This window comes from Rhyacophila brunnea, unplaced genomic scaffold (genome assembly GCF_057557595.1).
Source record: "Rhyacophila brunnea isolate RB1 unplaced genomic scaffold, BYU_Rbru_1.0 scaffold_4, whole genome shotgun sequence".
Classification (NCBI taxonomy): Eukaryota; Metazoa; Arthropoda; class Insecta; order Trichoptera; family Rhyacophilidae; genus Rhyacophila; species Rhyacophila brunnea.
In genome coordinates, this window is record NW_028233068.1 from 43,117,798 (window position 1) to 43,142,291 (window position 24,494).

At 32.7% G+C, this 24,494-nt stretch overlaps 1 protein-coding gene across 4 annotated transcripts in view; it reads left to right on the forward strand.

The window, feature by feature from the left end:
• LOC147067395 (apolipophorins-like) overlaps positions 1–24,494 on the forward strand; it is a 112,989-nt gene that overhangs the window by 84,155 nt on the left and 4,340 nt on the right. For all 4 annotated transcript variants that reach the window (XM_085954394.1, XM_085954395.1, XM_085954396.1 and 1 more), the window contains 11 exons: positions 2,583–2,857; positions 3,886–3,980; positions 5,862–5,987; positions 7,708–7,863; positions 9,763–9,904; positions 11,912–12,117; positions 12,913–13,044; positions 13,163–13,267; positions 14,678–14,862; positions 19,923–20,163; positions 22,394–22,553. In XM_085954394.1, coding sequence (XP_085810520.1) covers positions 2,583–2,857; positions 3,886–3,980; positions 5,862–5,987; positions 7,708–7,863; positions 9,763–9,904; positions 11,912–12,117; positions 12,913–13,044; positions 13,163–13,267; positions 14,678–14,862; positions 19,923–20,163; positions 22,394–22,553 — 1,823 coding nt within the window. The remainder of the gene's footprint in view (positions 1–2,582; positions 2,858–3,885; positions 3,981–5,861; positions 5,988–7,707; positions 7,864–9,762; positions 9,905–11,911; positions 12,118–12,912; positions 13,045–13,162; positions 13,268–14,677; positions 14,863–19,922; positions 20,164–22,393; positions 22,554–24,494) is intronic.

A 24,494-nucleotide genomic window follows, 5' to 3' on the forward strand; every position in this document is an offset into this window, starting at 1 on the left:
TAGGCATTGGAATTATCGTTTAATAGAACGTCTAAGCACTCCTTCAATGACTCACTATTATCATGAACAGCGCGAACTGTCCGTGTGTTAAAATTCCATCTAGTTTGATTGGCTGGTGGAATTTTTTTCTTCACTATATTTTTCAAAATATAGATATAAATATATCTTATAACAAAAACAAGCTGTGTTTGTGTCGATATATCAGTTGTCTCATCTGCTTGAACAGCAACAAATCTACAGCTAGCAATTTGTTGTTTAATTTCATCTTGACATACCATAAGCATTGCATCCAAAATATCGTTCTGTATGTTACATGAAATTCCTTTAAAAGCTCTATTACTATCTAATTAATGCTCTTTCATTGACAGATTTATTTCAAAAACAAAATTCACCAACCCTTCATACACTCCTGGATTTAGCGATCCAGCTGATTCGTCATGCCCACGTAGTGCTAATTCGAATGCGCCACAGAATTTAACGCAATCAATCAATCTGGATAATATGTATCGATTTTTATCAACTTTTTCGTTAAATTCTTTGATTGATTTTCGGTACCCTGAATCGAGTTGTTGCCGTATATTCATCGTTCCTAAAGCGGCCAAATGCATACAATTTGTTAAATGTATTTGTGAAGCAGCATGTTTTTTAATTTTTATTGTCAAGTGCGCTTGTGCTAAAAACGATACATGGAAAACAGAATAGTGCATTTAATTTGTCACATCCGCACAGCCATGAATTTTGTTGATATTGTTTATTATTGAATGTTCTTTCGTACTTTTTAGTTTTTGAAACGCATCGTTGTTTTAATTTTAGGTTAGTACTTTTATTATGAAGGCGTTCTTCAAACGTATTAGAATGTTTTTTTTATGTACTCAACATTAAACGGTGCATTTAAAAAAAAACTAATGTAGACGGTAAGTAAAAATATGACATTGAAAAATAATTTAACAAGCGCGCACCACCGTTTAACATTAGCATTACACTAGAACTGGAAGAGAGAGATGCCGTTTTGTCGCCGCTCGGCGACCACGGCAATTTTACAAGGTACAATACTATAAATTGCCAACGCGGGACAATCTCGTCTCCATGTTAGCAAATGTTTTATTTTATTGAATGGACAATTATTGAGAATATTATCATCAACATTTATCATTCAATTCGAATAAAAAAATAGAACTTCCGTTTATGAGAAGCAACAAATTAAGGATTGGCTTACTTCAATAACATATTAAGAAAATAGGTGACCTGATTTAATGTGGCTCTTGAAAGCAGTAACTCATCAAAATTGACATTATTAAAGCATATAGCCGTGATATTTAGATCTAGAACAGAGCTAGTTTGGAGAGATATCATAATTGATAAACATTGTGAATTTAGTTGTCAAACTGAAAAAAACTTGCAGTTTATTTTTAAATTGTACTTCGCTTAAATTTGAGAAATGTTGTCAACATGTGCGGAAATTTAATATATGTACTGTGAAAATATTGAATAAAAATTGTCAAACAATAATTATTGTGTGATACGGACTGTATTGTTTTAAAACCGAAGATACCCGACATAATTTGAAGCTGCATTCGAGCTGAGACCGATTCAAACCGTCACTCGCGAAGGCACGTTTTAAGAGACGTTTCACGAAGAAAAAATATGTACATATTGCTATTTCACGCGACTCTTTCTCATTGCAAAGCATTAATCGAAATTAGATTACTGGGCACTTTCGGACAAGCGATATGGGATGGCGCTCCCATGAACGTATAATATAATAAGTATTTAAAATAGCCGGTTAAAATACATATTTATTAGAATTTGATTTTGTATATAAATTAATGACTACGGTAATAGATCAGAACACTTTTAATAAATCAAATATAAATGATATACTTATTTTAAAAAAAAAATCTTTTCGCATAAATTGAGTGGGTGCGTGTTCACCGCTCCAGTGCTCTCAAGGGCGCATCGCCACTGGTTTGGATCCAGAGTATGGGCTTAATATGTTAATATGTTGAGCAAGTGGCCAAAATCCATTTCTTGTAAAACAAAATCTGTTATGAAACCTTTTCGTGAAGTGGCTCAGATCCACATATTACTGTAGAGCCAATAAAAAAAATTGGAATATAGTGATATCAATTTACTTTAGTTTCTAAAGATTCTAACTAAGAGAATAGTACAAAGTAGGTAGACTGGAAAAATTCTATACACCAGGTTGCTATCGGCGGCTATATTATATTGGTATTGTTTGCCACAATGCCTATGTCAATGCTAGCAAATAATACTAACACAACTGTGAATAGCTTTTACCATAATGTTGCCACAGTAGAATGATTCCAGTCTTCCAAAATTAAATTCTTTCACTTATTTCACACAGACACAAACCCACCTATATTAAATTATTGTCAATCAAATAAATAATCGCGAAAATAACTCTTTTGAAAAGATAAAATAAAATAAATAAAGATAAAATACAGAATAATATTCTGTATAAATAATTTTTCCAAATTATGTTTTCAATAAAGAATGCTACATTACTAAAAATCTTCTGTAAATCGAGTATTAAATAAAAATACATATTTTCTATTCAACAGTGATGCATTAGTGAAAATTACCATTGGTCTGCTTGACAACTTGTATGCTGTATACGCGAAGGCAGATCAGCTGGCGGACGCGTTCCTCGAATCTTGCTCCAACTGGCACCATTCGTTGAAGGAATCATTCGAACGGGTGGTGGAAGTCACCAAAATCATTATCCAGCCTCTGGTGGACCTATACACTGGCTTCGCATCGTTTGTCAGCAGCACCCTTAAACGCCACATGCCGCACTTCATGCAGATCAGCGAAACCCTCTTCAGATTTTTGGATAGTATGTATATAATATACATATTATTACTTAGTAATGTTAAGAATTAACACAAGAGTGAAATTTGTCATACTTTTTTATAATGTGGAAGAAACGAAACCATAATAATATGTGGAAACATTTTCTCATTCAGTAGTGGAACACAAAGAAAGTCTATATTAAATACAATTTCCCGTTTATTTTTATTAAAAAGTAAACTTAAATAAACGTGAAATTTATTACCTAATTGAACTGGTATAGGGTAGAACTTCATTATAATGATTTTGAAATAGAGTTTTTGTTGATTTTACGATATTTCAATTATTCATGTTGACATCTGTTTCTTGTTATAAACGATACATGTAAATTGTACGTAAAACATTTCACTGTGGCACAGTTCACCGTGAGCTTTCTTATCGAAAAGAGATGACCGTATACTATATGGTCTCCAATTTTATTAGATTCAATAAATGAACATTAATTCAATTTTCATAGCTGATTTTGGCAAAATTCAAGAATGAAAACCTAACCTAACCTAACAAATAATCCAGTATATCAGCTATTTTCAATATTTGTTAGCTGCTGGCCTCCTGTAAAGTGTAAACCGACAAGAACCGTGTATTATTTAGATATGAATTTTACATCACTTTAATTTAAACGTGAGGGTGGACAGTCTTTAATATATGCCCATATATTTCCGATACAACATTTCATGGTGAAGTGTGATACGGCGAACTGCATACGTACAAGGTTCCGGACACGACATTGAGCACACCGGCAAGAGCGCGATGCAGAACTGTTGATGTCAAGCAGCTGTTCTAACAAGAAAAACACGTTACATGTTCTTTCTCTCTTCCACTTAGGCGTTCTAATAAGTTTTACATATATATGTTTTTCTCACTGAACTTAGGTCGTCGAAATCGGCCCATAATAGTTAGGCTTTTAGTACTTAGTATGGTTCTGCATCACGCTCTTAGAGAATATATAAACATATTCTTTTATGACATTCAACATTGCAAGCATGAAATAACTTTTTTCCAAATTATTTCCAGGTGCCGACAATGCAATTAAGGATGCACAAAAACTCTTCTCCAGATTCAAGAATGACTTGTTCAATGTACTTGTACTGATTCCAATCGATGAAACGGTAAGCACACGCATTTTATGTTATTGTTCTTCAAAATCTATTCAAGCAACTAAGCTGGGAGAGCAGAGGAAACAGGGAGCAACAAATACATTTTCTAGATCACATTGTGACGAAATCGCTCACAGAGCTAACTAGGGTGTAGCGATTTTGGAGACCAGATGGTGTTTACATATCCATTAAAGACTGTGACTTGATCCATAACACTTAGGTTCAAATTATGACCACATTACGCGATGTCACAGTAAAAACGTCATTACAAACTGATGTTCCCATCCCGTAGCACATTTTGAACTTTTAAGCGAACATTGTCAGTTGGCAAAATCTGCCAAAATCACCAGAACAACAATGAGGTCACCTCACGCGTACTGCGCTACATCGACACTCGCATAACTCAATGAACGTTTTTTTATCATTTTCTACAGTCCTACACATTTTCTGCTCACGTGGTTTTTGATTTTTTGTTTTTAGTAGTTGGTTATGTATTTTCTATAAGAATATTGTCTATTATCTATGGTCTGCAGGTTGGGTTCTGTTCAAAATATTATTTATGGATGCAATATCGCAAGTAATTTTAATGTACTCACATGTAGAAACTGTTAAAATTAATTGAAATTAGCATGAATAATGACAATAATTTAAAATCCTAATACGTTAGAGTTGGCACTCTCCATCATTGAATTTATAGAGATAGTGATCATTCAAAATATTCTACGGAATGACGAAACTATAGACTAAATTTGTCACTGTACCAGCATGTGACAGTATGTAACATGATTATAATGTATTTGAACCATTATAGTAGTATAATGTTTTCAGTATGTGTGGTTGAATTAGTAACTGCTTTTTTTGTCAGTAGGCACTTGAAGGTAAAAATGTTTGACTAGCTGAAAATGATAAATTAAAAAAATTTCCCTTAATCTTGCAACAATTATGCGAAGGGTGGATATAGGCTTTTAGAATTCGACATAAATAGTGCACACTAAACATTGTCAGTCATACTTATTTGTTTTCATTGAACTAAGAATATAAATTGTAGATGGTGGTAGTTAGTTTTTAAAAATCAATTAACCTGTCTAACCAAGTCATAATAACCCTCCCCTTCGTCACTGCTACATTGTGAAATTACTTGCAGCTAATGTAATTGTTAAAGTCTATCCGTCAACCGTTGTAGAATGTCAATCTTGCATATCTACATATCGTGGGCATACAGGCATAAGTCACTAACTCCAGTTTTGACGAAATTGAGATTTTAATGTCATTATATAGAAAAAGTAATGCTGCTTGACTGGCAGAAGTCACGATTTAAGATTATTGAACATATAAAAAAATAAAAGTAATGAATAACTCAAAAAATAAAGATTTTACAACCATTTTAAGAATACCAAAAACACAAAACAATGATTATCTCAGAACTGTGTATTTGGAGTTAATGACTTCTGCCTGTACGCCCACGAATTATTATCTTTACTATATTACGTAACATCTATATGTAATAAACTATTTTTTCTTAATTGATGACATTGTTGACACAGCACAAAACACTAAAAATTAAAAATTAAAATTAAAAAAAAAAAAAAAAAACCTAATAAAATTAAAATGCCACTGATGCTTATAAAACGTTAGATTGTACTGATCTGGACACATGACTAAGATAATTCATATTACTGTGCTAAATTTTATCGGTCATTGCACGAAGAGAGCAGGTCGAGGTTGGTTTGAAATGTCAAAGCAGGACAGCATGTTTATTCCAGCTAACTGCCAGTGTAGATCAAAGTGTAGACATAGTAATGATTTTTTTCAACGACACTTTCATAATATTATAAAGCTCTATCTGCTTAAAAGGAAGTTATTCTTCGACTTCATTATTTTTATTTTTTCTAGATCCGACTGCTCTCAACTGATAATCTTCATATACTTCTTGACTATCTCGGTAAAGTTTTACATGATATTCTGCCGAAGAAAGAATGGAAAGACCTGTATGATGCCATTCTTCAGTCTCATGAAAAGGTAGCCATAATTTTGTAGCGAATACCTTTGAATCACATACATGACAATTATTTCAAAAAACTTAGCTATATTAGAACAGCTTAACCTTGAAATTGCGCAGATTGCCATTTCTTCTACTGCTCTCGAATTAAAGAAGGTAAATTTAAACATTGTTACCATTTTTATTTCCGACTGCTCTTACATGACAGCAGCACTCGTACAGAGTCATATGAAGCAAGCACGACTTCTCACAAACGGTGAAACATAGCTAAAACTAAAAAATGCCGTGATATCAGTTATTTTACATAATCATTTTGCAAACAGAATACATATTATGTAGTTGCAGAATAATAGCGATCAGATATCTATTGTTTAATGTATCAAATTACTCTGCAGTAATATATTCCCAACGAATCAATTTCCAGCAAACAACTCTTAGCTTGATCAGCAAGTTGATTGGCAATATTAGATACGGTATATTATTACATCATATCACAGCACATTATATCATTACGGTGTATTAGCCGAACAATCATTTTTCATGGTATCATATTTTCTTACGACTGTAATAATAAATAATATTTCATTTCGCTACTCGATTTAAAACGCTGACTCTATAATTAGTCCAATATGATTATGTACCAGAATTAAATGTTAATGTATTACTTTTTATTGTATAAATAACGAAGAATAATTTATCTAAATGTCACTCGAATCCAAGTACCTAGCTCGTAACTATCTCAGTAGATTATATGTACTATCATTGTATAATATACTATTGTACCGATACGCTGCTAATAAATCTCAACCTGCTACATCGTAGACTTCATTATCATCATCCTCAACCCACACATCGAACACCACAGTAGTGACCCAACACATCCATAACACATTAGAGTTATGTTGAATCCAGGAATACAATGAAATGGTGTTATACTGTTTTTCGTAGTTGTATGGTAATAGGTGCATACTGACTGAGCGAGCAGCCTCGCGTGGTCACGAGGCAGCTTCGCCATAGAAAATATATGTAAAAGCCTCGCGAGGCAAAATGCAGTCAGTACGCGACTCACCCGAGGCAAACACACGTCCCGCCTTGTCCGAGCATTGCCACAACCGATCCAATCGTTGTCGGTTTATCGATGCTCAAAGGTGCTGCGTGCGACTGCCTAGCGTGACATTAATTTTGTTGCGAGGCGGCCCGCTAGCTGCCTCGCACAGTGATTTTCGCAAAGCAAATGCTCGATGCTGCTCGCTCTGTCAGTATGCGCCTAATGGTGTTATTGATCGTGAAAGCATTTCACTATGAAGGGAGTACTGTATCAACATTGGTTCAAGACACTCTACTGACAATATTGTTATCATTAAAACGCGCACATACACAAGATTATATATTTATTTGTATTCGAGATCCAAATAAACACAACAACACTCAATGAATGGATTATAAACATTTAACCCTTCCAACGTTATAAGTTATACCAACAAGTGAAATAGATTTTCAGGTTATGTTAGTAGAGTCTCCCCAATGCTGTTTTAGTGCGTCCTATCTGAAAAATAGCACTGTTTGTAACTAATTTAATGATCAGCCTTGATAACCTTATTCAGCTTCACTTTCATACATTTAGGTCTCATCTCCCTAGAAAGTTGTCTTCGACATCTTTGATTTTGATATAATATACCTAATGTAAATAAACAAATGTTATTGCGCAGTCGTAAACATTGATATTTTTTAATTTTTAAGGGAAAATTGAACCAGTCTCCCGAAGCGACACAAGAAAGGTCCAATGATGTGCTCAAAAAAACGGAAACTCTGACATACGCAATGCTCAAAAATTTGAAGAACAAGGTTGGATTCGTTGACGATTGGGATTGGGATACCCTATTCGATAATGAAAATGTGAGTTGACTTATTTTCAGCCACCAACTATTCTATTCTTCTTTTCAGTTTACAATATTATACTTTGTTATACAGAGTGTTTCAGCAGTTCTACCTACATAAATCATCCACTGTTCAAATTCTTAAATAAGCATATCACACTATAAAAAATATCAATTGCACTCACTCTTGATACCATTGTCAGCCTTATCAAGTATGAATACCAAAATTTATGTTTGACTTTATAATATAATGTTATAAATTATTGTCAATACTGTCGCAATATTTATATGTGGTGAATACCTAGTGATTATACATTTTATAATATAAATTATTGTAAAAAAAAACTTGTATAGATACTTAAATAACTCCCATTGGAGACAATCGGCGCCAATTTGGCGCCACTGTTGACCAAGTGATACTGTACAACAGTGATTTCCAAACTGGGAGTGCGCTAAAAGTTTAACACAATAATTGTGATTATTAATGCAGCCACAGGTTTGCAGTTTGCAAATGCATAATTTATAAAACGGCCGCTAGTTATAAACTACATAAAAAACAGCCCTATAAAAGATTGTTTGCAAACCTGTCTGAAAATATGGAGACTTATTTTTATAACACCTCACTTCTATACTATAGTGAAGCGCGCTGGCTATCTCGTGAAATAATGAAATAAAAGGGTCAAATCATAATGTTGAAATTTGAGGCAAATTTGTGTAGGAACGATAATTTTGTTAAACTTGTCTATTTGGTTGAAATTTAAAAAAAATTAGTGAATAAATCAATATAAGGACCACGAATGCATTCACTGATTTAAAAAGACAAAAAAAATAAGTTTGCCATGTCTCAACTTTTAAATGATTTCCACGCCAGATATATTGAAGCAAACAAAAATCTATTTACTGAGTTCTTGTTTAGTTTGCTATTGCATTTTTCACATTATTTTATTAATAGTGAAAGCAGCAGCTTTGTTTCGGAACTATTACATAATTTAAATATGTGGTTGAAAGATCCTGGCCTGGGGACCCGCTTCAGCCATGTTAGAATCCATTTGTCAATGAACGGTGATGAATTTGGATTGACTACTATTGAAATTGATTGTGCTAATAAACAAGCACACTCGTCGCATGAAAAATAAATTAATTTAAAAATGAATATAATATAAAATAAATAATAAAACATTGTTTATTTTTATATTTTTGTTTCATTATTGTATTAGTACATTGTTGACTATTTAAAAAGGTTTAATGAAATACAGGAGGGGGAGGCCCCAAGATTAGATTTTTTTAAAAGGGAGGTGTAGTAACATAAAGTTTTGAAACCACTGCTGTACAATCAACGTTAGTTTGACGCTGCTTGCCTCTGGTAAAATTGTTTTATTTTTTACTTTTAAATATTTCCTAAGCCTCTCCTAATAAGAGCGTACATATTTAAAAAGATAAGTTTAAATTGAAGTGTTTCAATACCTACACAAGTTTTGAAAAAATATTTAAATTAATTACCTAAATAATTTAGAAGTTGTAGGAGTTTTAGTAAACTCTTGCTAAATTTAATCTGGCTCTTGGTCCACTTTTTTCTCCTTTTCTGTCTGTCTAATGGGTTAAACATTATTTTATTTATATGTGGTCAATAATAGACTATAATTTATTTCGATCATATCATTTTAATAACACCACATTAAATGATAATGAATCGCGCATTACGATTTAATTGGAACTGTCGCATTCTATATAGATCAGGACGGTTTAAGATTGACTCAAGTTACCTGATTTAAATTTATTTGTTAACTTTTCAATATGTGTAATCTTGATCGAGTCTATGTATATTTGTAATATTCTCCTTTACATCCCATCTAAATTTGAGTTGAGCGAAAGGCTTATAACCGACATTCGTAAAAAATATAACAATGCCTCTTTTCAGGAATCAAATATAACAAAAGATTCTAAAAAGATGGTGCTTAATACGAAGGATGTCACAGATGACAATTTCCCCAAATTCATTGACATTTTCCGAGCCATCAGACCTATTTACCATCCCGAGGACACTTTCCGGCCATATAAACGTAAGCTTATTTATATTAATGTTATAGCGATATTTTGACATTCTAAAATTCAAAACTGTGTGAAAGACAAGGAAGTTGTTTTTTTTCTCAGATTTACTGAGTATATATTAAGGCGAAGTCTTCACTGAGCCTTTTTTAAAGAGGCACCTAGCGGAAAAATACGAAGCTTACAATTTGAGATATTTTCTTGATCTCGAAATTTTATTTATGTATTTATGTATGGTCCTAATATTGAAGCTTGATTTGATGTAAATAAAAAGGATTTCAAGTTATACACATTTATATTTTTTATAAAAATCAATGTTTTTTAAAATAGATACAAAAAATATTAAAACTATGAATTAGTCAAAAATCTCTTAGGTGATGCTAAGAAAACTTGATAAACTAAATTTTAATAATAAATATGACCATAAAATATATGTAATAATAGGGTGCGTTTCGATTCAACAAATTCACATTTTATTACATTTTTTACAATTGTAAGTTTATCTTTGACTTAAAATAAAAAATATTTTTCTTTTTAATGTTTTCAGATACATATTTATTCATTAATACAGTTGAAATTGTGAATTATCAAAAAAATGTCTCAAATTGCAAGCTTCGTATTTTTCCGCCAGGTGCCTCTTTAAAAAAGGCTCAGTGAAGACTTTGCCTTAATTAATTTTTGTAAAATATATTAATATTTTTTTTAAGGCCTATTAAAGAATCAAAGTGACCCAACCTAATCGAACACGGAGCTACTTAACTTATGTATCAGAATACATTAATATGCTTAAGTCCACACACAAAAAAAAGCCTTTCATTGAACAACGAAAACATTACAGTACTCTCTCAGTAATTCGCCACCTCAAAAAAGTCCAATTAGTGAAAGCGGCGGATAATAGTGCATACATACAAAATATGGTAAAAATAGATTTTTGAGAAATTGTACTTGCAAATTACGGTTGTATTTATAATCAAAATCAAGTATTTACCAAATTATACATATTTATAAACAAAGTTTATCAACTAAATATTAAACAATAAATCACTTGACACAACCAGTTGTTCAGTGAGGCAGATATTTTTGAGTGGCTTAGGATTCCTGGCTTTCCCTATAACCAAAAGCTTCAGTTTGTGTGTCCTGGTGTGCATTGGAGCACGGCATAATTGTGATGCGGTCCTTGGGCACTTTCCTCCTTGGTACATTATTTTCTTCGCGATGAACGTATGTTTTACGAAGGAGTAGTTTCCAAAATAAACCCGTCTCATCTGCATTGTATACTTGTACGCGGCGGACTACCGAATTTGACAATCGAATACCGGCGAATTATAAAGCTTGATTTTGTGCTTTCAACTAGTAATAATAACGGCGGATTACTGAGAGTGTACTGTATTAATGAAGTATACAGTAAGATTTCTATATTGTAGCCACAGTCAACTGTGGGCTCAAATTACCCCTGCGTACAATCCGCTTATTATAAATCAACCCTTCATTTCACATATGTCTCTACACCCTCCAATAGCCACCGTCCTTTTACACTAGGTATAGTGCCCTGACTAGGAATTGCAAAACCCAAACCAACTTTCTGGGATTTCTTGGTTAGTATGTAGGTATAGCCCTGTATTGGTGAAAACGTGAAATTTTTCCCAAGTAATGGAAAAATATTCATACAGATATTGCATGTTTGGTGATATGATTTTATTATCAACTACCTGAAGTAGCCGAAAGAATCTCGAAAACTTAAATATTATATTCACACCAAGTAAAGAGGGTGTAAAAATTCGAGAGAACTGATTAGTGAGTTCAATTTCGAAATGATATGAAAATATATTATATTCTTTTTCTTTGGGGTGAAATTCGAAATTTTCTTTACCTACGCAAGCAGCTCAAATTGAAAAATCTGCTTTTGGAAAAGTGTAGGGTGATAGAGATTTTTAAATAATCAGCGACCCAACACACAGTATAGAACTCCTCCTATATGGTTGTTTTTTGGAAACTGACATACCTTACCTTACATGTTCCAGTACGAGGTTACACTAGTGGCGGCAGACATATTTTCACATTTGACGGACGCTATGTCCACTTCCCTGCTAACTGTGAGTTTGTGCTCGCCCAGGACGCTGTCGATGGAAACTTCACCATTGTTATGGACATAAAGAATAACAAGACCAAATCAGTCACCCTGGTTGACAAGCACGGATACACACTACAAGTCAACAATGAAGGAAAGGTAACAACCTAACAAACACACAGGATTATAATATTGGGACAAGTAGTTGTACTGATCAGATTCTAATCCCATGTGAATTAGTATGGCTAATTAGTCAAGTATCGCTAGCAGAAGAAGGTTATCAGTTTAACTCTCTGCTAGGTCAATCATTTATGACAATATTTTTTTGATCAACTCAGTGTTAAAAGCATAGTAATTGTTGAAGTTTGTGAAATTTTCTAAATCAACATATTTTTCGAGTTTTCGTGAAAATTTTATGAACGTTTTGAAAAGATACATAAACAAACAGAAAATGTACATCACGTTGACAAGGGAGACGCGAGTAACTTGCTGGTGGCGTACATACAAACCAAGGCACCCTCCGGGCTAATTTTTGGTTAACAGAAATATTCAATTTTACGCAAAAGCTGCGTGCAGTTCATCATTCCATGGGTATTACATAAATGGGCCATATGACATTTTTATTGAAATCCCATCATAGTATTTTAGTATTTTGCCATTGCTCATAATATCTATGTCAACATAACAGTCTCAGACATTTGAGTGAGACCGAGGTTGGACGGATGGTCTGTATTAAAGAATGGATCCAATTAGTAATTATGTAATCAATAAACCATGGTTTTCCATACGACCTCAGTCCACACAGGTGTACTGTAGTAAAATGTTGAGTGTATAGATCTGGCTTTAGACTTAAAGTGGAGAAACTAGGGTCAGTGATAAATATTTATGTTTTTTTTATTTATACACAATATGTCAATATTGATCGCATTTTCCATGAAATTACATTTATTACAGTTAATGGTAAACGGAGAAGATGACACATATCCTCTGAGGACTGCTGACTTAGATGTAGCCATCAAGAAAGAGAATAGATTTGTTCTCAAAACAAAATATGGCGTAACTGTAGAATGCACAGATGACCTATACGTAAGTACAAACGTCGTACCTATTTAATTGTAACAGTTGACAGGATTATTCCTTATACTATTACAACAAAAATGTTGTGATTGGAAATATTATTAATAACATGTATCGGATATTACAGGTGTGCTATTTCAAAGTGTCTGGTTACTACTATGGAAAACTTCGAGGACTCCTTGGAGACGGAAATAATGAACCATTTGATGACTACATGCTTCCAAATGGAACGGTACGACTAAAATATTTATTTTTACACTGAATTTGATGTTGTCAATTTATACATTTTTTTTTGTATACATTGTAACTAGGGATTGCAATACTGAATGAAAATGTCAATACCGGTTTTTCGGTATTTCTTAAACATTAAAAAAACAGAAGTAAGTGCTTATCAATGAAAATATAACTATTAAAATCTTAAAAAAATATTATTTTATAGCAAAAATTTACATACCTACATTTATTATGTTGACATTTAAAAATATGAATTATAGTATGACAACATCTTTTTGGCTACGTGTTAAAACTATGAACTAACATGCTCCGCCCATTTTTACCCAGAATCCATTATAAACTAAGAAGCTCCTCCCATTTAGTAGACAGCAGCGCCTAGAAGCGTAGCCAAGAAGATGTTGTCGCACTATAATTATAATTATAAATTATTAATAATTTTAACAAAAGCCCTCAAAAGTTCATCAAGTGCAAATAAGTCCGGCTGTGCAGGAAAAGCTTCTTAAATTCAACGCTCGTACATTCATCAATAATTATAGAGTAATAGAACATTTTTGTCACGGATGTTTTCTATTTCGAAATAATATAATGATAATTCATCGCGACAATTACTTATATAAATATATTTGATGAAAATTGTTTTATTATTTTTTCACCTCTGTTGGATTCACTCAATATATTCGCATTTTAGCAGCACATAACTTATAATTCATTTTCAAAAACGTAAATGAGTGTGCTTTCTTAAACCGAAAATTCCGGTATTTTGGATTTTTAAAACCGGTATTTCGGTATTAATAAATACTGGAATACCGGTTTTGAAATACCGGTATTGCAATCCCTAATTGTAACGTTATGACTGCGTGTTTCCTTTCACTAGACAGAGAGCCATGGAGAGAGGTATCACTTTGAGGGGTAATGTGATCAAAAACACGATTTTACATAGTCGTGCTCCCGGTGAACATTTATATTTTTACAGAAATTTACCATTGAGCAAAAACAAAATACATTTACAATATTATGTTATTACTCATATTAAACTTAAATTACAAATGAAGGCCTCGGAGTATAGCATATTCCTCCATGTGCCCAAATAAAAATAGCATAGCAATCTACATTCAAAATTCTATTAAAGAATTTAGAATGTGTGTGGTGAATGTCTAGAGAGCCTGTCCACTACCCGAGTCAGGTAACAAGTACTGTGATTTAAATTTCTCACCCGTTTGATACCGGGGGTCGCCTGTCGTTATTCTTTCAAACTTCACTACAAAACTGTGAAAAATATGAATTTAAAAATCAACTAGAATGTTTTGGTCAAATTAAATCCCAAACACAGTAGGTACTGCAGTAGACCTCATTTCATTATGTTGTTTACAATAGGCACCTATAAAATATTGTATTTTTCAATTTTTAGGTAACATCATCTGATTATAATTTTGGAGTATCGTATGCACTAAACGCAGGCTGCGCAACTGAAAACCCGGAAGTGAAGTATTCCAAAAATACTTATTCGTACGTCGGAATGTATTCCGCCATAGAATATTGTACAAATTTATTTAGTGGAGAGTCAGCTCTTGTGGTGTACCATGAGATTTATAAGTAAGCAATTATTATTTATTACATGAATTTTATACCGAACTTGGTTTGTAACTTGGCTCCAACCCATTTCCCTAATATTTTGGTATTGTTCACCACTTCATGTATTGTAAACCAATTAGGTATTAACTGAATCATAATAAACATGTTGTCTGTTCCCTTTTCCAAAGTTTCATGATTTTGTAGTTCTGATGATTGACATTAGATGGTTATACAGATTAGAGCAGGGGCGGGCAAACTTTTTGGATGGAGGGCCAAATTCAAGAATTCAAAATGAGCGGCGGCCCGCAAGTAAAATACCATTTTTAGATATACACTATTTATTATCACGAAAAATAAACATTACAAAAAAATTTATGAGAAGAATGAAAGTGTTGTACATTTTTTCAAATTCAGGTGTTAATTTTGTGGTTGATATTTTCAAAACTGCTTGTAAATGGGCATCGGAGATATTTGATCGTAAAGAATTTTTATTGAGGTTCATGATCGAAAATGTTTGTTCACATATATATAGGTTGATTCAAAAACAACGAACATTTTCCTTGCATAATCTTTAAGTTGTTCGAATTTGTCTGAATTAAGGGCATTGTAAAATTTGGATATATCTTCACGACGATGCAATTCTCTTAAATCAGTGTCACACTGCAGACCAATAATCTCAAGTTGTAGCTCTGTCAGTACACTATCAATATCTATTGAAAATGGATCGCGTACTGTTGCTAAACTTGTCTCAATTTTTCAAAAGTCACCAAATCTTTGTAAAAAATCGTCATTCAGAGCTTTAATAATTTTACCATATTCTTCAAATTTATATAGTCTGGTATATTCAGCAACTTCAAAGTTGGAACGTGGTCCACGTTCTTATTCGATATTTGTCGAAGGAACAACTTGAGTTTTAATTGAAATCCATTCAAACTCTTCACCATATCGTGGGCATATATTTTTTTTCCTTGCAACGCAGAGTTAAAAGTATTTAAATGTGTCACGATGTTCAACATAGAAAATAGTGGTTACATAGTGTGAGACGAGACGCAAGGAAGACATACTGAGATAATACATTACCGAAACAACAAATTCTTCAAATTTTAATCTATTGTCAATATTTTTTAAAAAAATATAAAAAAGTTATTCGTAATCAGAAGTAGAATTAATGATGGCGGGCCGCAAAAAAAATACCCGGCGGGCCGCAGTTTGCCCTCCCCTGGTTTAGAAGGTGTTAGCTATGGTTAGGTATTATTTTCATGTTATTGAAAATGGTGTTAATTGTAATAATTCAAATCAATTTTTCGTCTACTTACTGTGGTAATTATCCTAATATATTATTTTATTTAGGTAGGTACAGGAAATTGCGCTTAATTAATACCTGAAATTGTATTTATAACTATAAATACCTATTTGTAGGTATAATAATATTTTCACAAATACCTGATTATTGGCTTTCGTAAGTAATTTAAACATCGCACAGTTATTCTGACAATATATTGTAATATCAACAAAATGACTAACTTCACAGAAGAGACATAACTTACCAAAGCATTTATTTTGTATTATGACTTATTCTACCCTGCTAAGTATAAAGACAGTGTTTTTAGTTTTAGTGAAATTATAACTGAAGTTTTTAACTACATTTTCTCTTATTATGTAAAATTATTCGATCGTTTTGACATAATCTCTCAATGAGTTACCTAGAGTCATAACTCTTGCAAAAAAAACACCAGAGCATTTTTTTTGTAATTTGAAGAAAAGTATTGAACTCCTTGAATATTAATGAGTGATTTAGTCGATTTACATTTTTTTTTTTTTTTTAGAATTATTAATAACCATGTCCTTGCTTTTTCGTACAAGGTGGTTGTTAGTAATTTTGAACAATCACAAACACCCAGGCTTTGAGAAAAATACATAAATGTTTTTTTGTCATGACCGGGAATCGAACCCAGGAACTCTCGGGTGGAAGGCGAGCGCCTTACCAACTGCACCACGAGAGCCGCCTTTGTCGATTTACATTATTTATTAAATATATTATGTATAGATAATACTCCAGGCTGCAGACACATAGCACACTATGAGAAACAGAACTCTCTGTTGGCTTAGGTTAGATTAGGTTATTATGCATTGAAAATGTGAGTTATGACACCAACAATCACATGGTTTAGTGACTTTTGATAGTCAACTTGTTTTTTTATATATATAATGATTAATGCCTATAGGATCACTTGGTATATTTAACTAAAAAATTGCAAAATGTGAGTTACTCTAGGCGACTCAAATATACACTGTCTATTTAGAGATTGTGTCAAAACAATCTAATAATTATACATTTTTTTTTTTTTTTTTGACCATGTCCGATCCTAATAGGATCATATGGGCCTCCACAGAGTAGAGGTTTGTGTTAACAGATTTTGTTTTTTACGAGAAATGGATGCCAGCCACTTGCTCAACCTCTTAGGTCCATACCCTGACTTACACACAAACTGAAAACAATATGTGTACTTGCCAGACCCAGGATTCGAACCTGAGACCCACAGCGTGATAGTCCAACGCTTATGCCGCGCGGCCACCGTCCAATTTTACATACTATAAGAGAAAAGTTAGTTTGAAACTTGGATTCTCATTTCATTGGTATTAATTGTCATGTAACTGTTTAAAGTGCATATACGCAAATTTTGAAATGTCCGGCAATTTATACGCATGATATTAAATTGAGATACATCATTTTAGATATTTTTATAGATAAAAGAATATTTTTATCGATTATGGTTTGGGTAGGCAGGGTTTAATGAATTAAAAAAAACTAACTAACACAAATGTATTCTTAATTCAACGAAAACAAACAAGTATGACTGAAAAGTAGTAGATAGGTACCTACTATTTTTGTCGGATCGCCCATAACATACCTAAATAATACGGTTTGGTTAGGCAGGGTTTAATATAATTTTAAAAACTGACAAAATACTATCTACGTATACATTGTAGTCTAAGTTAAATTAAAATAAATACATTTGTATAGTATAGTTTAGTATAAGTACAATATTTATGTTAGATCTTAACAGCCTACCTCTACCCGTCGCCATAAGCATCAATTGAACAGTTACCTGCAAAATATTTTAGAAATACAAAACGTAATTACATATTTACACCTATAAATTTCGCGAGAAAATTAATCTGTAATGCATTATAATCTAGTTGCCATAGAAATGGGTAAACAAAACTATTCCATTACTAAGTATTGTATTATTTACCTAATTACCTTTTAATTTAGGACTTAGACCAAAGGTAGGTTTAATTCACAGGTACTAAATTACCTGCCTCCTGTCATAGATTCACTAATCACTCAAAGGTTAGGTAATTAACAGACAGGTACACATACTTTCCCACTTACATTGGTAATATTTATATAAATTATTATTTAAAAATAACATAATTTCTTCAATATTAATGGGCATATTAATTATATTTTGATTATAGTGTGAAATAATTATGTCTTCGACTATGTATACCTACGAGCACCTCCTTGCTAACCCACTTTGATATTTTTATATATCTATATTATACAATATGATTGTATTTATAATTTACTTACCTACCTATTGTCTTCTGTCTATCCCTTGTATTCCGGTGGTTATTATTACCTATTTTTAAAATGTTTTATTTAGAAATAATATAAAACTAATCCATTACCTAAGTGTTGTGTTATTCATCTAATTATGGTTTAATGCTATAATTTAAGATATTTTATAGATAAACGAATATTTTTTGACTATTATATTCTATGGCAGGGGGGGGCAAACTTTTTCGATGGAGGGCCAAATTCAAGAATTTAAAATGAGCGGCGGGTCGCAAGTAAAATACCATTTTTAGATATACACTATTTATTATCACGAAAAATAAACATTTCAAAAAAATTAATGAGAAGAATGAAACTGTTGTACATTTTTTAAAATTCAGGTGTTAATTTTGTAGTTGATATTCTCAAAACTGCTTGTAAATGGGCATCGGAGATATTTGATCGTAAAGAATTTTTATTGAGGTTCATGATCGAAAATGTTTGTTCACATATATAAATTGATCCAAAAATAACGAACATTTTTCTTGTATAATCTTTAAGTTGGTCGAATTTGTCTGAATTAAGGGCATTGTAAAATTTGGAGATTTCTTCACGACGATGCAATTCTCTTAAATCAGTGTCACACTGCAGATCAATAATCTCAAGTTGTAGCTCTGTCGGTACACTATCAATATCTATTGAAATCGATGTTCAACGTAGAAAATAGTGGTTACATAGTGTGAGACAAGACGCAAGGAAGACGTACTGAATAATACATTTACGAAACAACAAATTCTTCAAATTTTAATCTATTGTCAATATTTTTTTAAAAATTATAAAAAAAGTTATTCGTAATCAGAAGTACGATTAATGATGGCGGGCCGCAAAAAAATACCCGGCAGGCCACATGCGGCCCGCGGGCCGCAGTTTGCCCTCCCCTGGATTAGAGTTTGCTTATACAAGCTTTTTGCAAGATTTTTTCAAACAAGTTTGCTTATATAAGGCCTTTATTTATTTTATAAAAGTGTCCAATCTGATATTGAGATTTATGTGTGAGAGGGTATCCTGCGAAGCTCTTCTATACTCGAATCATTATACATATTATATTATAATTGTTACACCGATAAGTTAACCGCCCAAACTATCAGAAAATGCTATGTTTTAACAGCCCCTATCTTGGCTGTGTTAACTTTTAGAGCGAGGTAGACAGTTTAGACAGCTAACTTATTGTAACAATTATAATACCTCAATACATAAATATAATAAACTATCGTCAATAGCCGCCGATAGCCGCCTTGTATATAGAATAGACCCACTGGTACATATTACATAAATAGTCTGGATTTTCCATCCCCTTGATTGCACTATGTTCTTTGTCCAAAGGTAGTTAATTCTTCAGCACTTCAGCGTAGACAAAACTATTTGTGGAACTATTTTCATGTGAGCAGATTTTAAAATTCTCCGCTCATGACTATAACACAAAATTAACCATAACAATAAAATGTTAATTTTTCTCCAGGCACGCGTGCGAAAGAGAAGCTAGAGAAGCATCATCACTTGAAGAGGCAAAAGCTGGAGCATGCACGCTTGCAAAGACATACTCCCTGGCGTGCATGGGCCATCTCTTCCCCGCTCAGGCCCCCCAAGAATGCATCGAGTGCGATTCCAACGGCAATAACATCAAAGCCAGTGATGATAAGAGGGAAATTGAAATTTTACGCAATCAAACAGACATCATTTTAGTCATCGAAACAACTAAGGTAACCTAACCAGTGATGACCAGTGGTTTCTATTTTTTTTTTATTATCGGTAGTGCACTGAAAATATGGTTACCTTTAAAATAGTTCTATTTGATGTTCTGGTTTCTGGTAGCATAAACATCTATAACTCGCCCATTGAAAGCTGGAATTTTATGTAAATACATATACAGTTTTTTTAATAGTTAATGCATATAATGAGTTTAAACTCTTTTGATCAAGGCCTGAACAAAAACGATGCATGAGTGCGAGTGAGAAAGTATTCGGCACCCTTACAATCTCTGCGACACGCGCTAGAGTAAGATAAAAGGTCTACTAGCTACAAGCCAGTTTCCAAAAGTATCGCCATCAAATCGGGACGAAACGCTTCACATAGCGTCGATAACTTGAGAGCTCGTGTTGCTAAAATTGATATTTTTTGTGTTAAACATAAAGCCAGTGGTAAATATTTTTGGTTAATTAAGTAGAAAAGATGGTTCTGTGTGTTGTCTTAAAATATGGTAGCCGTACTGATAAGCAAGAAGATGGTATTACGTTTCATAAGTAAGTTGATACATGTTCGTGATAGTTTATTTGTATTTTATTATATATTTTAATATCAGTGACCTAGTGTTGCTTTAAAATAACTTAAATCATGGATATCTTTATCTAATGGTTGCATTTTGACCGCTTAAAAATACTATATAACGTAAAAAAATAGAAAATTATATTTTAATTCTGAGCGTCTAGTGCGAGCATTTTGGGCGAGTACTAGCGAAATGGTCTATGGTCTCGAACATTTGTAGACGAATTCGTTCAGTCGCTCACAAGCCAAATGCAAGGCACGCGGCTTCATTTAGCAATGCAACGGGTGGCGTCTAGATGTATCTATAGTTTAAGCTTTTGATTTAATCTTTTATGAGTTTAACTCATGTACAAACACCTTCACATAATATACGTTAATAATCTTGCATAATATTATACTAGTACATATTCCAGAATTCCGTGAAGAAAAAGGCATTATAAAAAACAGCAAATGATCAAATTTAAACCCTGGCTATTTATTAAACTTAATTATGTACTCATACTAGTTTTTTTAATATTTAAACCTAAAGCTTTATGAGTAATTTTATAGCAAAAATGAATTTCTTTGGTTTCTACTATAATATATGTTATTATCATGACCGGATTTACCATATGACTAAATGGGCTATAGAATAAATTGAAATAATACTGCTATTATATGACGAAATAACGCTGCCGAAGAGATACTATTTATGATCGAATCAAATGATAATATATTCTGACAGATTTAAGTTTTATACTAAGTATTCCATTTGAGTAATTTTTTGCGACCTAGATTTCGCCTTTCGGCATCTTCAGGCACTATACGCACTCATTAATGGTAAATGCACACGGCATAGTGCCTGAAGATGCCGAAAGTCGAAACTCGCAAAAATGGACTCAAATGAAATGGTATAAAATTGTAATTTAAATTCAAATTCCATCAAGTACCCTCCCCTCGGTCGATAGTATCAAATGATATATATTGAGAAACTCTCGTGTCACATTTCAGTCATTAGTTTTACAACTTGAACCTGCAACATAAAAATTACGATTAAACAAATATATAGTACTAGCCCCAGGCCCGTTCAAGTGTAAATCCTGGTTTGGCTATTATATCGCTTTGGTATTCCTATATTGAGTTGTTATGGTGGTAAAAATTGATGTTGACTCTTTAAAATCATATATTATTCGGCCATGTCCGATCCTAATAAGATCAAATCGGCCTCCACAGAGTAGAGTGGAGGTTTGTATTAACAGATTTTAATTACTAAACTAACAACTATATGTGTACTTGCCAGACCCAGCATTCAAACCTGGGACCCACGACACTATAGGCCGACCCTTAAACCACGCGGCCATCGTGGATGTATCATATTAGGATATAAAAAATAATAATTGTAGCTTCATCACGTAGAAGTATTGCGTACCTAAACACATGAACGAATTCTCAGTTTATGTTGAAGTACATTCTGGTACTTATTTCAAATTTTGCATGGTGTTAGGGCAGCCGCCACTGAATCTAACAATTTAATCAAGGTTAAGTTATTAAAAATGTCTCAAAGTATGAACTGAAATGCACAATTTCTCTAATACACACTTACCTTTCAGACCTTCATTTCAATTTGAATATTTGAAAATCACACAAATACACATCATGTATTAATTATTGATAAAAAATCTTTTTTAGACAAATGAGAAAGTGTACACGGATATGGTGGCGCCACTGATGACAGAGGTGTTGAAAGAGTTAAAATCAAAACAAATCGATGATGTTCGAGTACACCTGGTCGGCCTAAGCCCTATCAACTGTAATAGACCAACTCTGTATGAATCCAAAATCAATAACTGTAAGTATAAAACGGATCCAAATAGGATCATTGTATCAAATACAACCTATCGTCGTGTCTTTTTTACAACCACGTATTTCAAAAAACACCACTTTTCAGGAGAGGCAAAAAACAACTTTTATCTCTCAGATTTTAATTCAGAAATAAATTTTCTTCTATGAAATATCTATCTAGTATATGTAATTACACATATTTTCATGAAGAAAGTGTTGTGTTTCTTCAATATATCGCACTATACTTTCGACTGATCAGTCATATTGTCGAAGATACGTGAATGCGTTGCAACTTTACTGTGAATCATTCCACAATATTACTGCAGTAAACACGTATCTTGACTTGCGAGAAAGATCTTCAGTATAATCATCGGTCGGAGTTCAGTATTCTGTGTATTTACAAACACGTATCTCAAGAAACGTGTTTATAATATTTATTGTTATAAGATTTTTTTGTAACTGCTTAAATCTATTATGTTATAAAGTATATTTTGAGATACTTGTTAGTGGAATATGTGCGTATTCAAACTCTGAATTCATTACATCAAGTAACTCAAAACTGATAAAAATTGAGATATTTATGTTTGTAGAAAATTAACGACGCTATATTTTTTAAATGCACATGACAGATAACATTGATTAAATTTATCACTTTATACTCTATACAGATGTACATACCAACATAAATCTTCCATCAGTCGAATTTAGAACTATATATATATATGTATGCACACTCTATTTTGTCAAAATATTTCCAAACTTTGGTACAAATTCTACTAAAAAAATATAGATTGAAGCATTACCATGTTTTTAAATTAGAATTGTGGAAAATTCAATTAACCGGATGTATGCCACAAGCATGTTTACACTTTCTACAAATCTGTGCATGTCCCGGTCGGTTGTTTTAAATAAATTAATATATTGTACACAATATACTGCTATCTCTTGTAATCATCGTGACATTCTTAACCGATATACAAGCTTTGTGATATACTTTTAATATATTTCTAGATGTTTCTAAGGTTTTATTTTTTCATAGAAATTCGTGGCCGGTCGGGTACCAGCATTCTAATACCTCCCTGGATTTAATGAATTTAAATAGTGGAAGGCAATAGAAAAATCCTCTACTCATATGCTTACTAATTTGAATTTAGAACAGTTTCATGTTCATCTAGGTGGAAAGGCCACCAAAGGATTTATGAAAAAATATCTAAATTCTTGTAAATTATTGAGAACTTAAGTGTCTCATGGAAAATAATAGATAAAAATTGCTCAAAGTCCCCCTATACAGTTGGTAGGTACCTAATCCCATCATCATTTTTTTCACCACGATCAAGGAATATGTCTTATATTATAAGTTATATAAACGTATTATTTCCACGTTTAATAATTATTGAAGTCATCCAAATGGGAAGAATGTCTTCTAAAACCTTCCAATAAATATTTTTTGTGCTTTGAAGAATGTTTCCCATTATTTTAAGGAACCACCACAATGTTCTAACTATAGACCATAACAATAAAATGAAAATGTTAACACGTATTATTGTGCAAGTTGCAAGATTGCATGCGTGGATCAAAAAAGTTCATCGGCTTCTGAATTTTCACACTAAAGTTCAACTAACTAACTTGCGTGACATATGCTTCTGCGCAATACAACAATAGTGGCAAACCTGTCAGAAAAAAAATGAAATATACCGCGCAAAATATTTTTACATTTACCAACTTTTACAACCTATCAAATAGCTACACTTACACATCTTACGCTTGAAGAATGAGATTGGCAAGACAGTCATCACTTGTACATGCAAAGAGTTATTATCGCGATAGTTTAATTTACACGCTATTGCTGGCAGTAAACAAATGGACATGTACAGGCACTATTATGCCTTCCACATCTGGCTCAGTCTGGTGACTCATCTCTTAACATCAATCCATTTAGTAGGGGATT